This window comes from Chenopodium album, chromosome 4 (assembly GCF_948465745.1).
Source record: "Chenopodium album chromosome 4, dcCheAlbu1.1, whole genome shotgun sequence".
Classification (NCBI taxonomy): domain Eukaryota; kingdom Viridiplantae; phylum Streptophyta; class Magnoliopsida; order Caryophyllales; family Amaranthaceae; genus Chenopodium; species Chenopodium album.
Window position 1 is genome coordinate 3,355,878 of NC_137837.1, and position 15,351 is coordinate 3,371,228.

The following is a 15,351-nucleotide window of genomic DNA, read 5'->3' on the forward strand; positions in this document are numbered from 1 at the left end:
ACTCAATCAGACTCAGCTTTCAGTTTTCTCCCAAACAGGGGCATAGGTGTTGTTTAATTGACCAAACAAAGTATAAAAAAGTTGAATTTCTAGCCTTTTAGGAATGATTTTTTCTTATAAACAAATCTTACAAAATTAATACTACCTCCGATTTTTTTTAGTTGTAACTTACCCGAGGTAGTATATGAAGAATAACATATCAACAATATACGGACAACATAATACTTCTTCCGTTCCTATTTACTTGTTCTATTTGACTTTTAAAGATTTAATCTAAAGGCTCGTCTTTGGCACAGGCAATGTCCCCTCCGAGAAGAAAGTCACGTTCTTTTGCTCGAATGAGACTGTACTCCTTTGATCAACCACCTGTCGGATCAACTCGCATGACTACATCTACTCTACCTTAATTCACCATTTTCCCGAAAATCCCCCTTGAGGGAGAAGGACTACAATGTTCGCTTGCCGATCTAGTGACACACCAACCACATCTCCATCGGCGTCATCGAACGACATTAACAATGTATTAAGAAGAATTGGCGCCACATAGCTTAATTCAGATCACTTTCTCTACCGTTCCTTCACTTACAAATAGGGACCAAAAAGTGTTTCATATTACTCCTTCTATCCTTATTTATTTGTCCCATATGACTTTTCAATTATCAAAATTTAAGACATGTCTTAGTAAATTATATAAACATATAAGAGCATTCTCACTAGTGAGCAAAAAAAATTCTCCTCATTCTCTCTCTACCCACTTTCTCTCTCTTCCCAACTAAATTTGCTCATGAGCATTTTTAGTGAGCAAAATCTATCCCACTAGTGAGCAAAAAAAAAATGCTCATCAATCTCTCTCCTACTTTTTCACATACCCCACCAATATCTCTCTCTCTTACACATCACCCTATTAATATTTAATATGTTTTGGTTAAATTAATATTTATGGGTACTAATTACAATTATACTTTTATTTAATTTAATACAATTATTAAATATTCATTCAAAATATTGAAATTTAATCGCTAATTAATTATAAATGTAATACAACATAAAATTTAATTAGCGTACGAATACATTTAATACTACAAACCAATAACGAACCTAGATTTTAAACGTACGATTAATACTCTATTAAATTGTAATCTTACGACAAATTTATTTTTTTTACTCATTAATAGAGCCATATTTTTGCCAAATGTGTTCCACTAAATCCGCTTTTAATTGAACATGAGTGTCTCTGTCACGTAGTGACATTCTTCTGTGGACGTACGTGTCGAAATCAACGTTTGGCGGTCGGCCAACATTGAATTCAAAAGGCTCGTTATTGTTAATTGTAGCACTTGTAGTGGGTCTTGTAATTTGCGGGCGATCTTGTTCATAGTACCTTCTTAAAACTTCGGCCCGAGCATAGTTGTGTCGTTCATCTTCGACAATCATGTTAAACAAATCTAAATTCGGAATACAACTACTAATAAACTAATTGAAATTGAACAACATAAAGATAAGCTAATAAAAGATAAACTAATTAAACAAATCTAACCAAATAATACAACTAATTAAAAATAAACTACTTAAGGAAATACAGTCAATTTCTACCGTAGACTAGTTGAAGTAACTCGTCCTTGTGGGCCTCTTCAGCTGGAGTGAGCGGTGTTGTCCTTGCTAAAAGTGATTGAAGCATATCAAAATTCATCTTCTTCTCTGCTAACTCAACTTGTTTTTGCTTCCTCTTTTCCTTTTCTCTATCAAGTTCCAACCGTTGTTGTCGTAAATTTGCCTCCCTTTCTCTAACCTCAGTACACGCTTTTATCTGCTCACTAATGCTCAATATTGCACTTTTGGAAGCAACTGCTTTGCCCTTACGCTTAGCCTTCGTTTTTTTGACACCGTCTGGTCGTGGTAATCCTCCGGACATAAATCCATCAGTACGGATTTCATTCTCACTCTCCGCCCTAGACCTTTTCCCACTTCCACTGCTATCTTCCTCATCATCGGCACCGCAACCCTTTCTTTCCTCCTTTGACAGACCCCATCTTAGTTTAGTCCTCCACTTCGGATCTTTATTAACCATTTCCACTCCATGTGAAAATGCAAAATTATGTTGTGGATTAGAGGAGATATAAAACAACTTGGAAGCGTGTTTAATTCGATCGGCTTCGTTGTAACCACTTCCGCTTTCAGGGAGTTTGCCCGCCTCCTCATAGCAATTAGTCCACTGTAGCAAATCAGCTGCCATTCTTCTCCAATGTGTCTCCAAACTCTTCAAAGGTCTTGGCGGGAGAATATGCGGTTTCTCAGCTTGTAGTTTACAGTAAGCTGCATGAACTTTTCGCCATAGTTCGGATGCCTTTTGGCTCGTACCACGAAGCGCATCATCACTTAGTTCTAGATAGAACCCAATTAGAGCTTCATCCTCAGCAACCGACCAAATGCGACTCGCTTTGGCAAGTGGTTGATTGGTCGGAATCCTTGGAGGTGGTGGAGGGTACTGTGGTGTCTCCGGAACAGCTTCTTCTTGGCTGAGATCGTACTCAGAGTTGCTCCCTTCGGTAACGGGAGGAGTTTGTTGCTCAAAAAAAGTGTTTTCATTGTTGGGAATCTGAGGAGGTGTTGGTTGATGAACGGAATTTTGAGAAGAAGGGTTGCCTATTCTTCCTAGGAATAATTGAAAATTTGGACTACTAATGAAATCATCACCTAAATCAGAAAAATGTTGAGCAAGTTGATTGTAATTAGGGTTGTTTGGATCCATTATATTGTATAATAAACAACATAAATTACTTAAGAGGCACACCTAAATTAAAATGGAATAACGTTAATAACGTTTTAAATAATTTCTAGTGCTACAAAAAGTAATAAAATAATTTTTTTTTTTTTTGTTGAGAAAAAAAGTAGTTATACTAAAAAATAAACAGTAATAGTAGAAAATGAAAATTGAATCAAACTAAACTTGGGAGTGAAAATAATAAAGAGTTTTTTGGCTTTTTTAAACAAAAAAAAATATTGCTACTTAAAATATCATTATAATAACGTTTTGAAAAAAATTAAAGTACTAAAAACTGTAATTAAAAATAATAAACCAAAAAAAAAAAAAAACCTTTCTCAACTTTATATTAGAAATTATAACATAAATATCACTAGAAATGTGATTAAGTGTAATATTGGGTGTTTTTGTGATTTTTGAAATTATACCAAAATATGTCAAAATGGATCTCTATTTGTAGAGAAAAAAAAAAATATAACCGTTGGTGAATTTTTTTTTTTTTTTAATAATTATAAAACGGCCAAATTACCGTTTTCATTTTATTACCGTTGCTAAACAGTTGAATTTTTTGATTGGAGGACAAGGCTGACAGGGACGCGTGTCAGCTTCCTATTGGCTGGACTGACGCGCCCTGTCAGCCGTTAATTGTAATTTTTTTTTTGCTTTGCTGCCTTCAAAACGACGCGTTTTGGAGGATGGTTGTTCAGACCAAACCCCAAAACTCGTCGTTTTGAGGGTGCGAAAAGTAAAAAAAAAATTGACGTTAGTGCTTGCTGTGGGCCCCACTATATCACTGTTCACTATCAGTTTTGCTCATAGGATGAGCAAATTTCAATATGCTCATGAGCATATTTTGTAATGCTCATTGGTGGGAAAGCAAATTATGCAATTTTCCTCATGAATTTTGCTCATGAGCAAAATTCTCCTCACTAATGGGAATGCTCTAAACTTCATATTAATTATCTTTATTTTTTTATCCTTTTCATATCTTCATTTTTATATCAATCAAATATTAATAAAATATCATGTGACGAATCAACAACTACAAAGTAAATTAGAACCGTCAAACACGGGAGTATAAAGTACAAGATTTACTATAGCCCTATAAACAAAAGAAGGTTCGATTAAATTGAGAAGAAATGTTACTAGAAGAATTGAAGTAGAGGAAGCAAAATCGGAATATCTTATTGACAGTCAAATGTCTCCTATATTTAAGAAATTTATTTAGCCAAAAATCAAAAATAGTCTCAATATTTTGCATCAAACCAGATCTCTCATTTTCCTTTACCTTTTCTTTTTTATTCCCCTGATTTCTTCTTCTTTCTCTCTCCTCTCTGTCTTTCTTCTCTCTCTTCCCTCAAATTTAAGGAACCTGGTCAATCAATGGAGCACCAGCTTCTTCTCCTTTTCTCCACTTAAATAACCCATTTTCAAAATCATCCCATTTTCAAATTTAACTCAATTTTTAAATTAACCCAAAAAAATCAAAAAAAAATTTAAAAAATCAAAAAATACAAAAAAAAAAAATTGAATTTTGAATCTGGGTTTTTGTGGGTTGTTTCAGAAATTTTCTGGGTTGCAATGGATCTAAGAGTTTTAATGGTGTTGGGTGTAATTTGTATTTGGCAATGCAACGAGATTTTAATGGTTTCAGGCAATGCTTTTTTTGAGGTTGAACATAAATTTAAAGGTGGGAATAGAACATTGAAGGAGCTTAGAGCACATGATGTTCGTCGCCATGGTAGAATGCTTGATGCTGTTGATTTGCCTCTTGGTGGTAATGGGCAGCCTTCTGATGCTGGGTTTGTTCTTTATTTTTATTTTCTCTCTCATTTATCATGATTTTAATTATCTTCTTTTTTTAATTGGTTTTGAATTTGTAGTTGTAATTGTTATACTGTATATTTTTTTTAATGTGTTGTTTGATTTGATGCATTTAGTTGCTTTTATTTGATTATTGTTGGTTAAATTAAGGACTCAATTGATGGTATTTCGAAATTGGAATGGAACTTTTCAGACTGTCTGATACAAGAATTGGCTGGTTGAATAGGTGTTAGTGGTAGATTGTTTAGGTTTGATTAATTGCGTTTAGAAAATGAAATGGAACTCGTTCGACCGCTTAATACAAGAATTGGTAAAGTAGGTGTTTGTGGTAAACTAGTAAAGGTTTTATTGATTGTGTTCTGAAAATTGAATGGAACCTTTCAGACCATCCAATACAAGAATTGGTAAATTAGGTGTGTGTTGTATTTTGGTTAAGGTTTGAATATTGACTGTATTTCGAGAATGAATGGAATCTTTCAGACCGTCTTGTAAAAGAATTTGTATTAACTTTTAGGGTAATGTAGATGGTATTCTAAAGTTGGGAAATTAATTGACCTTTGGTTGGAATATTGGGGAGAGGCGGAATTGAAGTATTTCTATCTTTGTGCAAAGAAAATTATAAAGAGCTAAATGATAGCAAAATCAACTTTACCTTATTTCAACCAATCATAAAAGTGAAGAGGTGGACATGTGAGGGTAAAGTTGCTTTCCCTATTTTTAGCCTTACAAGGTCTTGGTGGCTAAGATTTTGGCAAATAGCTCAACTCTTTAGTTTATTTTAAATGATGCATATTGCATAATACAAAGTACTCTGTATCTTAAGGTGGGACAAATGACTCATTCTTGGGGATATTCTGATGATACGTGTAATTCCTCACTAGCTGTTAATTCAAGAATAAAATGTAGAGAAGGTGGATTAAATTGTACTTTTGTGTTTTAACAGGCTCAAAAATTCAAGTTGATCCTTAAACTTTTTAAAAGATTACCAGTGATATGCTCTGCTTTAATAGTAGGAAAATTATGACATCATATTCTCAAGTGTATAGAGATTCATGGGTCTATAAAATCCTTAATATAACAAGGAAATTATTGATTTTTAGAATATCTTTATGTTTGTAGGCTGTACTTTACGAAAATTAAGATTGGAAAGCCTCCTAAGGAGTATCATGTACAGATTGATACAGGAAGTGATGTTTTGTGGATAAACTGTGAGGGATGCGAAAAGTGCCCCAAGAAGAGTGGGCTTGGAGTATGTTATGCGTAATCTCTTGAACCAATTTTGACCTTATTAATCTGTATTTGTCAGCTTTGGAAACTCATGTTATTGTGTTCATGCAGATAAAGCTGAATCTCTATGATCCAAAGACTTCATCTACGGCCAACTTAGTAAACTGTGATGATTCTCAATGTACCATGATATACCAGGGCACTCTATCTGGTTGCCAACCAGATATGCTTTGTCAATATGAAGTAACTTATGGTGATGGGAGCACAACTTCTGGATACTTTGTTGAAGATGATTTTCATTATGATAGGGTCTCTGGGAATATGCAAACAACAAGTGGGAATGGCTCTATTGTTTTTGGGTAATAACTTGTTTAGAACTGTGTTTTTTTATTTTTCATGTGAATGGATGGGAACAGTCAAACATTGTTTACATTATAACTACTTATGCTCTCTTTCTGTCAATTTACAAATGATGCTCTTCTGAGAATATTGTATTGTCTCTATCAGTTGTGGTGCTAAACAATCCGGTCAGCTCATTACAGCAGATGAAGCACTTGATGGGATAATGGGTTTTGGACAAGCAAACTCGTCTGTGCTGTCACAGCTTGCAGCTTCAGGAAAGGTGCAGAAGATGTTTTCTCACTGCCTGGACAATAAAAAGGGTGGTGGAATATTTTCCATTGGGCGTGTTATCGAGCCTAAGATGAATCATACTCCATTAATTCCAAACCAGTATGTCATGCTATCTATTGTTGTCAAATTTTATTTTTATACTTGCTTTTGCATCACTTGCATTATATTGCTCCAAGGTGCTCGTACATGTCCACATGTAAATGTTTGACTCGGTTTTTTTTTCCTTCATTTTTTCCATATCTATGTTATTATTTACTTGTGAAGTGTCCATACTCATGCTGGGTGTTGAGTATTTGACAAGGATACTTGAGATGTAATGGACAGTCTGGGTAACATAGGTTATATAAGTGGTGATTTCATTGGCTTTGTTGTGTTGATGCTTATTTTTAATTCGGCTATTTCACCAAATGCCACTGAGTAATTTAAAAATTCACCAAATGCCATCGGACTTTTCAGAATTCACCAAATGCCATCCAGTTTTTTAAAAATTCACCGAGTGCCATTAATGACCAACGGCCGTTAACTCCGTTAGTCATTAGGGGTTAATCATGACACATGTCATGATATGATTGAACCATTTATCTTAATTCATAAAAATTAAAAAAAAAACAAAAAATAATAAAAAAAAAAACCAAAATTTCCCAATTCTTGTATTGGATGGTCCGATGGCATTTGGTGAATTCTGAAAAGTCCGATGGCATTTGGTAAATTTTTAAATTACTCAGTGGCATTTGGTGAAATAGCCGTTTTTAATTCGCATGGTGATGTGATTGAAGTGTTACTTGCTTAAAAAACTTTGCCTTCTTTCCATCTCTATTTTCTGTTGTGTTAGGGCCTTTTTTAGCCTTCTTTTTATAAGCTAGATTTGAATCACTTGGTCTTATGAGAGGATGATCCCTGAGGCATTTTTTTGAATGTTGCATGACAATGATATCTGTAATGGAGAAAGATATTGGGGACTTGAGGTAGTGAGTTTATTGTTTGCAGATTAAAGTTCTTGCAATTACGGTTCTTGGTTGTTAAAAATAAATGATTCTTTTGCAGTGTAAATTTTTTACTCTTTATAAAAAGCCTTCCAGTTTTGCTGGTAATCAAAGAAATTACATAATCTTACTTACAGGCACTATTAATTAAATCATTTCCACACTCTTCTCTTTCTATCATCATGACTTCAAGAGGTATTTTAGGAAAGGCAATAATATTCCATTGCTATTATGGGGTAACAGTTTCTTTCGATCACTCTTAAGATTCTAACACTGGTATAAGTTCAATATGTATAATGTAGTTAGAAGGACTATGTGAACATGATTGCCTACACTTCTGTGGTAAAATAATATACATGTTTGCATGTTTAATTAGGCTTTTATTGAGACCTGCTATGTATGTTGTAATCAGACTGCTACTACCCTCTTAGGGCACATTACAATGTTGTCATGAAAAGTATAGAGGTGGATGGCGAGGTTGTAAAACTCGATACCGATACCTCTGGGAGCGATAGGGGAGCAATTATTGACAGTGGTACTACTTTGGCGTATCTCCCAGATGATGTTTATGACAAGATTGTTAACACAGTAGGTGCTCTGTCTTTATGTCCATTCTATAGGAAGGTGGATTTTGCTATTGTGGAAGCTGAATATGTAACACTTATTTTTTTTGGTTTCTATTGTTTTTCCAAAGATTCTTGCCAAGCAGCCCCAGCTACAATTACATACTGTAGAGGATCAATTCAAATGCTTTCAATATTCTGGAAAGTAAGTCTCCTTTTGCTTGAAATTTATGATAGCGTTTCTCTGAATTGGAGACTCTACTTGTTTGTTTATGTGCTCTTTTATATTCATTTTATTATCGTTCAGAGTAAAAAGTCTTGGTAGGAAGAACATAATTTAAATTTTATTTCCATCTTGTTATTTTGAATCTGGAAGATACCCAGGTCACAAGGGTGTGTTCGGATGAAATTTGATGAATACACTACAAGGAGTCAAAAAGATAGATGATAGTGCAAAGCTTGAATAGGATTAAATTATGTCTAAACTAAGTAATAGAAGAAAATAACTTCTAAACAATGTACCTAATTTAAGTATGAGATAGTCATATGGGATTTTCTTTTACCAAGTTTAAAGTAAATTATACTTATAGGCAGATTGAAGTGCTACACCCAAAGCCAAAGATTCCTTGAGATCAATATTTCTGATTACTGATTTCCCTCTGTTTGTTAATGCAAGACATCTACATTTTTTGAGGTCTTGACCATTATATTTGTCGAGGAAATAGTGGTCAAACTCTGATTTTAAAAAACCGTGGACTAATAGTTCTCCACATGTTGTAAATACCTGTTTATGATTTGTTTATTACATTGTTTACACAACTAATTGTTTCCAAATGCTTTATAGTTTTCTTAGCTTTACTTACTTTCTGAGTAACTAATTGTTTCACCTGTGTTCCAGAATTGACGATGGATTCCCCAATGTTATCTTCCGTTTTGCAAATTCTCTCACCTTGACAGTACATCCCCATGAATATTTCTTTCCACTCACTGAAGGCGTAAGTATATGTACCTGGAATGTTTTCTTATCTCGGAATAAAGTTTCTAGGGGGCTTGTTGTAGAATGCAAGTAACATTTCATTATTTTGTATGGTGTGTAGTACTACTCATCATGCAAAGGTTGTGCTAAACCTTTAAAATGTAGAATACTTAGGTTTATATCTTACACCTCTTTGCAAATCAGTTGTGTTATTAAATGTGCTAATTTTTGTTTTTCAGGAAAATAAGTGGTGTGTAGGTTGGATGAACAGTGGATTACAGTCTAGAGACGGGAAAGATGTTACTATCTTGGGAGGTATAAAATACTTGTATATCATAGCAATTTCTAAAATCAGTGTTTAATTATCGTATTGCAAGTTCTGCCCCTGTAAATAAGGTTGTTTTCTTACAGCTTCTTTACTTTTCTAATAATGGTTCGTTGCTATGCTACAGATATTGTGCTCTCCGGCAAAGTAGTGTTTTATGACCTTGTAAATCAAACTATTGGATGGACCGAATACAATTGTGAGTTTCATAACCTCCACTGCAACTCACAAATGATTTTTATTTTGAAAAAAGAAATACGGAGTATCATTTTGTGCAAAGATCTGTGTGAAACCAGTCTCACTCCAGACCAGCAGTTGTATAATTTTGGTCCAATTATTCAAAGCCATTCGTATTATTTCATACAAAAATTTCGAGGCTGTCTGAAAAATTCTAAAAACGATACAATGTCACCTTTATAAATGTATCTCTGTCTGAACTGTTTTCTTGCTGAATTACAGGCTCGTCGAGCATCAAAGTAAAAGATTCAGAGTCAGGAGCTGTGTATACTGTAGGCGCCCATGATCTTTCTTCAGCTAACTCTTTAATTTCTGGGAGGAGTTTATTGTTTTTGTTTGTGCTAATTAACCTTTTTTTCACAATTGATCATTAAAAAATCCATTAATTTTTTTCTAGGAATTTTTTTATATTGCAAAGGAGCTGTTATCAATTGATTTTTCGTCCGATTTCATTAATTTACATACATGTATAATGTGATTTAACATCATTCTCCTAATGCCTTCTATTTTCCATGCTTTCATGGCGGCGAAGAATACCTATGATCTGAGTGGACAAAGAGGAAGCTTCAGCTACCTTCACACTTTCTGGCCTTGGGCTTACCTTTCTGTATTAGCACTTGCAACAATTTCTGAATCTTTATTTTACATATAAAAATGGTAATTTATAATCGCTTTTGAAATATAGAAAATACATAATAAATAAGTACGAAGTATATGCTATATACTTATTTATAGTAATATACTACGTATTTTCTTTTACCCGAAAAAAAAAGACATACAAAGTATAAACGATTCGAGCATGTAAATTTTACAAAGTGTTCCTTAAGTACTGTACAACAAAGTAAATAAGTGCTAGGAATAATGCAATCTGGTACAAATCCCTTTGGTAGGAGTCATCCCTTTGAAAGAACTGTAACATGAAAAACAAACATTGTTAATCTTCAATTAACTAAAAAAACCCTAGAAAATCATGCATCAATCTTCTACCATTAGTTACATCATATTGTATCGCGTCAATTTCTACCTTCTATGACCAGTTTATGACCAATAATGTCTAATTGCTGATAGTGGAGTGTAACAACCAAGGTCTTGTTATCTTCAACTTATATATCGTAGATAAATTATTAAGGACAAGTTGTAATCGATAATATTGGAAACGAAGTTACCTTGGTGGGATCACCAGAAGGATCAGGGTATATCTCAATGTTTTCCTTAGGGGCAGAAACCTTGCTACCGAGTTCCTTAACAGAATCCACCGCATCCTTCCCAGCTTCTTTCGTTGCATAGAGGCGGCGAGATGACCAGAAGTATGCTTGAGCTATAGGTGATGATGCAGATAGATCCCAGGATTCCTCGTGCTCGATTACTTGGCCACTAATCTGGTTTAAGGTGAACTTAGAAGTCACCTTAATGATCAAATCTCCACCTATGCTAGCCAAAATTGACTTAGGCTTCCCTTTGAGAGTCCATTTGATGTTTAGCACACTTGTTGACTGCATCATCATTTCTTGCACTGTCTATATATTATGATCAACCAACAATATAACAGAATTATATAAAAAATTTGATATTAATATGAAACAGAATTAAACTAGCTAGGTAGTACTTTAATAATTGGAAAATTTGTCAAAAACAACCTTTTAAAGTGTCCACTTTATTTAAAACAACCTTTTAAATTTTTTTTTGCAATTTAAGACCACATTATAATTTTTTTTTATCAAAGACAACCAAATGTTACTTTCCGGCGTTGACTCAATTTTTGCCGATGTTGACCACGAGTGTGCGAGTCACGTGGCCTCCTACATTGCTTAATACACCCCTTTTTCCTCCAATTAACTCCTATTAAAACTTCTGCTTCTCTTTCATCCCTCTTTTAGTACGAGTGAATTGGAGTGAAAATTGGTGTATTAAGCAATATACGAGTTCATGTGCGTTGCACACTAGTGGTTAACATCGGGACAAATAGAGTCAAACGCCGGAAAGTAGCATTTGGTTGTCTTTGATAAAAAAAATTTATTATGTGGTCTGAAATTGCAAAAAAAAATTTAAAAGGTTGTTTTAAATAAAGTGGACACTTTAAAAGGTTGTTTCTGACAAATTTTCCTTAATAATTTTACCACTTTAGGATTGTCTAGTGCATCAGTTATCCAAAGTGGTCTTTTGTACTTCTCTCGTCCAGTAAAGCTTCTAACTGGATCCTGCATTTTGCATCAAGGGGTCATCAATGTACTCACACCTTTTCGACACGAGGCAGGGGGCCGGGGCAGGGGAGGTGCTCATAGAGAGTCACAAAGGAAGGCAAATGGGTCTCGGATCTTGATTGTAAGCCTAGTCATAAGCGCTTTACTAACTAAACTAGTAGACACCTTATATAAATGACGGTCAATATTTGGTATGATCATCATTAAATCTAGCATATAATAGTCAGATTAAATAACTTTATACTTCGTATAATACAATACAATAAATAAAATACGAGTAATAAAAATAAAAATGTAGTTACCTTGTATTTAACAGAAACAGCAAAAGTGCCAAGTGCACGATTACCTTCCCTAAGCTCTAAGATATCACGTACAAGTTGTCTAGCAGTTGATTCAACCAATGGACTACTTTTGCACTCAAACTCATTGCATAGTTCCCCAAATTCCATCCCATCCACTATTTCATCTGCTTCTGATTTTCCAACCCTTGAATTAGAGCTCACTTTTGTCTTGCTTTGATCATTTGTTACTGCCATAATCATACCATAATCAATTATAATTTAATAACACGAGTAGGTTATAATGTAACGCCTTAAAAGAAATCTCAATGAATTTTACCATTTAAACTAGCTAGTAGTTGTATATTGTACGTGTTAACAACTCACCATGTGGTAGAGAAATTGTTCGACGATTGGTATGGATAGGATGAGTGGAGAGAAATTTTTTCCGACATTGGTAGTGGCCGGGGAAGGTTGGAAAAGGTGTACCGGAGGCCGTGACTTTGGATGTGGTTGAATTGATGGTGGTGTTGGTTGCAAGGGTGGTCATCTCTACTATCCATTCTCAAAAAATGTTGATAAAGTTTGTTTTTTGTTTGCTTAACTTTTTTTTTTTAGGGTATGTGATTTTTGTGATTAATTATTTTTGGCTCTCTTTTTAGGATAAGGTGGGGTGAGTTGGGTTGGTTTGGATTCTAAGTGGTGGAAAGACTTTGGCTATCTGCCAGGTCATAACTGATTTTTGTGGCATAACAAGTTCCAACTTGCTCATATGAAGTCCATGACATATTATATGGTATTTGGAGGGTGAGAGGTCAATATCAAGGTGTGGTTGGGGAAGTTTTAACTTCTTAATAAGCATTTAATTGAGGATCAAGGACAATAATTAATCACGGAAATAATTTTTCTTATATATACATATGAGAACCGATTAGCAAGAAGGGTGAGTCGTCTTATATATGTTTATCCATAAGGAAAAAAAAAAAATTAAATTAGCGTTTATAATCTTGTATAATTGAGGATCTATAATCATGGTATGTGAATAATTTTAAACACTCTCCTAAAGTCCTAAGTAAAATTCTAGGAATAATACTCATGTTAGTCATGTATTTGTAAATTCATTATACTCGTTCCAAATTTCATGTCGTTTTTTGGTTGTGAATTGATGAATAATTTTTAGGCCATTTGTTTTGGGCCGCACAACCATTTGTAGATATTGATGGCCTAATTTCTCAACTCTCAAATGTGGGCCAAACCATAGGATTCAAAAAGTTTGGAAAAGGTCCATGACATGTTTGGGCCAAAAGTTGTGGATGTAAAGTATATTGTTTGATGGTTTTGCCACTCTGTCTAGCACTCTAGCTCTAGAACTATCATGATATTATTCTCAAATTTGTGAATTCTACATACTACTAGTGGTCTCGAATTCAACACGATTTTACATTATTTCTATCTAAAAGTGAGTGATATTTGATTGATATCCCAATAAATTAATCATAATTAGATTTATATATGACCATATTTCAACTGAACTGAAGCCAAAGAAAAATGACTCATCACCCAAATATCGTCTAAACTAAATAATAAGATTACAAATAGGATTGCATATAACACAATATCTAACACAATATGACACGAAGATAACTCACATTCTCACAGCAAAGGTCATAAATAATGCATATGAGTGCATGGCATCCATTTATACAAGTTTCATGTTTAGCCAATTTTTAGGTCATGAACACATTATATAAGGAAATTATGAATCATACCAACAAATATTGCAACTAGATAGGGTAGATGCTCCCCTAAAAAAGAAAGGTGACCAATGACAAAACAAAAAACTTTATACAAATAATTACGTGGTCCTTAATTCCTTATTGAATTATTGGGAGTGCCAATTTGGGACGACCCCCTTTAATTTTAATTACTTAAAAGGTAATTTGTAAGGGGGGTCCTTAATCCTTAGCTAAAGGGAGTGGGGACATATCTTATTTGTGGACAAAGTACAACAAACTAAATTATTATTGATAATTTGGCATTTAGTAAGATTGACTTTATAAAGTTTATAGTACGTAGTCTTGCACAGATAATTAAAATTGGATTTTTACTAATCTATAATTCAAAATTAATGCAAATGTCAAGAGAGCAGAATGTAAAAGTAAGGGTCTTCTCTCTTCAGCTTAATTTCAGTTCACTTCAATTCCTTCATTTTTCTCTCATAAAATATACGGAGTACATTTCAGCGCAGTTCAGTTCAGTTAAGTTCAGTTCAGCTCAATTCAGTAAATTAAAACATACCCTAATATTATAATGTTCCATTTTAAAAAAAAAAAAGTAATACTACAATGTTATATGATTACTTGACATTTTTTTAATGTTAAAGTAAACAGTATTTCCCTATGATTGTATAAAGAAAAAAGAAAATCATAAATCCTAAGCAATTAAAATTTCAATTGAAAAAACATTGGGATATGAAAGTCAAAAGATTTTGAAAAACAAACGAATAGCTTAATTCAAATATAGTGGAAGGATATGATAAGCTTTTTTTTTTTTTTAACTACACAAGATATTTAAATTAATCATTTCACTTATTTAAATAATGACCAATTTCTGACTCATATGAGCCAAATAAAAGCATGCAATATATAGCAATAATTTAGAATGGGATAGGCTCGATGCTCCCTCAAAAGGTAGGTGATGAAAAAACACAAAACTTTATACTCCATTATAAAGTACAACAAACAACATTATTATAAATTTGGTTTGTTGCATAAGCACGACATATAATATTATGCAACCTTTTTATGCTAGTCTAATGACTACATGCATGCATATATGAATATACGATGCATCCATGTTATTTCCCATCTTAGCTAAGCTACGCATGCTGCATGCATGCATTTATAAAATCATTATTATTATAATTTTACTATATTAAATCCGTTTTTAAATAAAAGTCTCATTGCTCATATATATATACAGTTTTAGGATAAAATTTAAATTTTAGAGCTAGTACAGAATCGAGGATTAAATTAAAATCAAATTAAGATTATATATATATATACAATGTAGCTTAGTTTATTATCTTTAGGAAAGTAAGAGAAATTATAGGGGTTTTGCTAATAAAAATTAAATACAGATAAAATAAATGGTGATAATGGTAATCAATCTCATCCAATTGAAAAAAACAGTACTTGTAGATTTTAAGAGAAGTGAAGCTTTTATTTGGAAAAAAAAAATGGAAAATTCTTTGCTTCTACAAGCTTTCCAAAATTATTGCAAGGTCAATTATAGAATCATCAAATTTGTTGGGTGGTTGATTCTCTCAACTCTGAAGTTCACC

At 33.4% G+C, this 15,351-nt stretch overlaps 2 protein-coding genes across 5 annotated transcripts; one reads left to right on the forward strand and one right to left on the reverse strand.

Moving 5' to 3' along the window:
• The first annotated feature begins 3,980 nt into the window (after window positions 1–3,980).
• Window positions 3,981–10,197, forward strand: LOC145628564 (aspartic proteinase 36-like). 4 transcript variants are annotated; one of them, XM_081680894.1, is made up of 11 exons: window positions 3,981–4,563; window positions 5,705–5,834; window positions 5,924–6,171; window positions 6,320–6,544; window positions 7,860–8,016; window positions 8,123–8,196; window positions 8,890–8,986; window positions 9,207–9,282; window positions 9,420–9,491; window positions 9,752–9,801; window positions 10,062–10,197. In XM_081680894.1, exons 1-11 carry the CDS (start codon window positions 4,343–4,345, stop codon window positions 10,179–10,181), a joined length of 1,470 nt encoding a protein of 489 aa, XP_081537020.1. In that variant the 5' UTR covers window positions 3,981–4,342; the 3' UTR covers window positions 10,182–10,197. The 4 variants fall into 4 exon arrangements, with proteins under 4 accessions (XP_081537020.1, XP_081537021.1, XP_081537023.1 ...); XM_081680897.1 differs by having other exon boundaries at window positions 4,409–4,538; window positions 5,705–5,845; XM_081680896.1 differs by having other exon boundaries at window positions 4,425–4,563; window positions 5,705–5,845.
• Window positions 10,198–10,211: 14 nt separating this feature from the next.
• Window positions 10,212–12,680, reverse strand: LOC145628565 (uncharacterized). Its single transcript, XM_081680898.1, has 5 exons — window positions 12,396–12,680; window positions 12,033–12,259; window positions 11,647–11,727; window positions 10,696–11,046; window positions 10,212–10,439 (listed from the first exon to the last, which is right to left on the reverse strand). The coding sequence occupies exons 1-5, from the start codon at window positions 12,556–12,558 to the stop codon at window positions 10,338–10,340; spliced, it is 924 nt and encodes a 307-aa protein (XP_081537024.1). The 5' UTR covers window positions 12,559–12,680; the 3' UTR covers window positions 10,212–10,337.
• Between the last annotated feature and the right edge of the window lie 2,671 nt (window positions 12,681–15,351).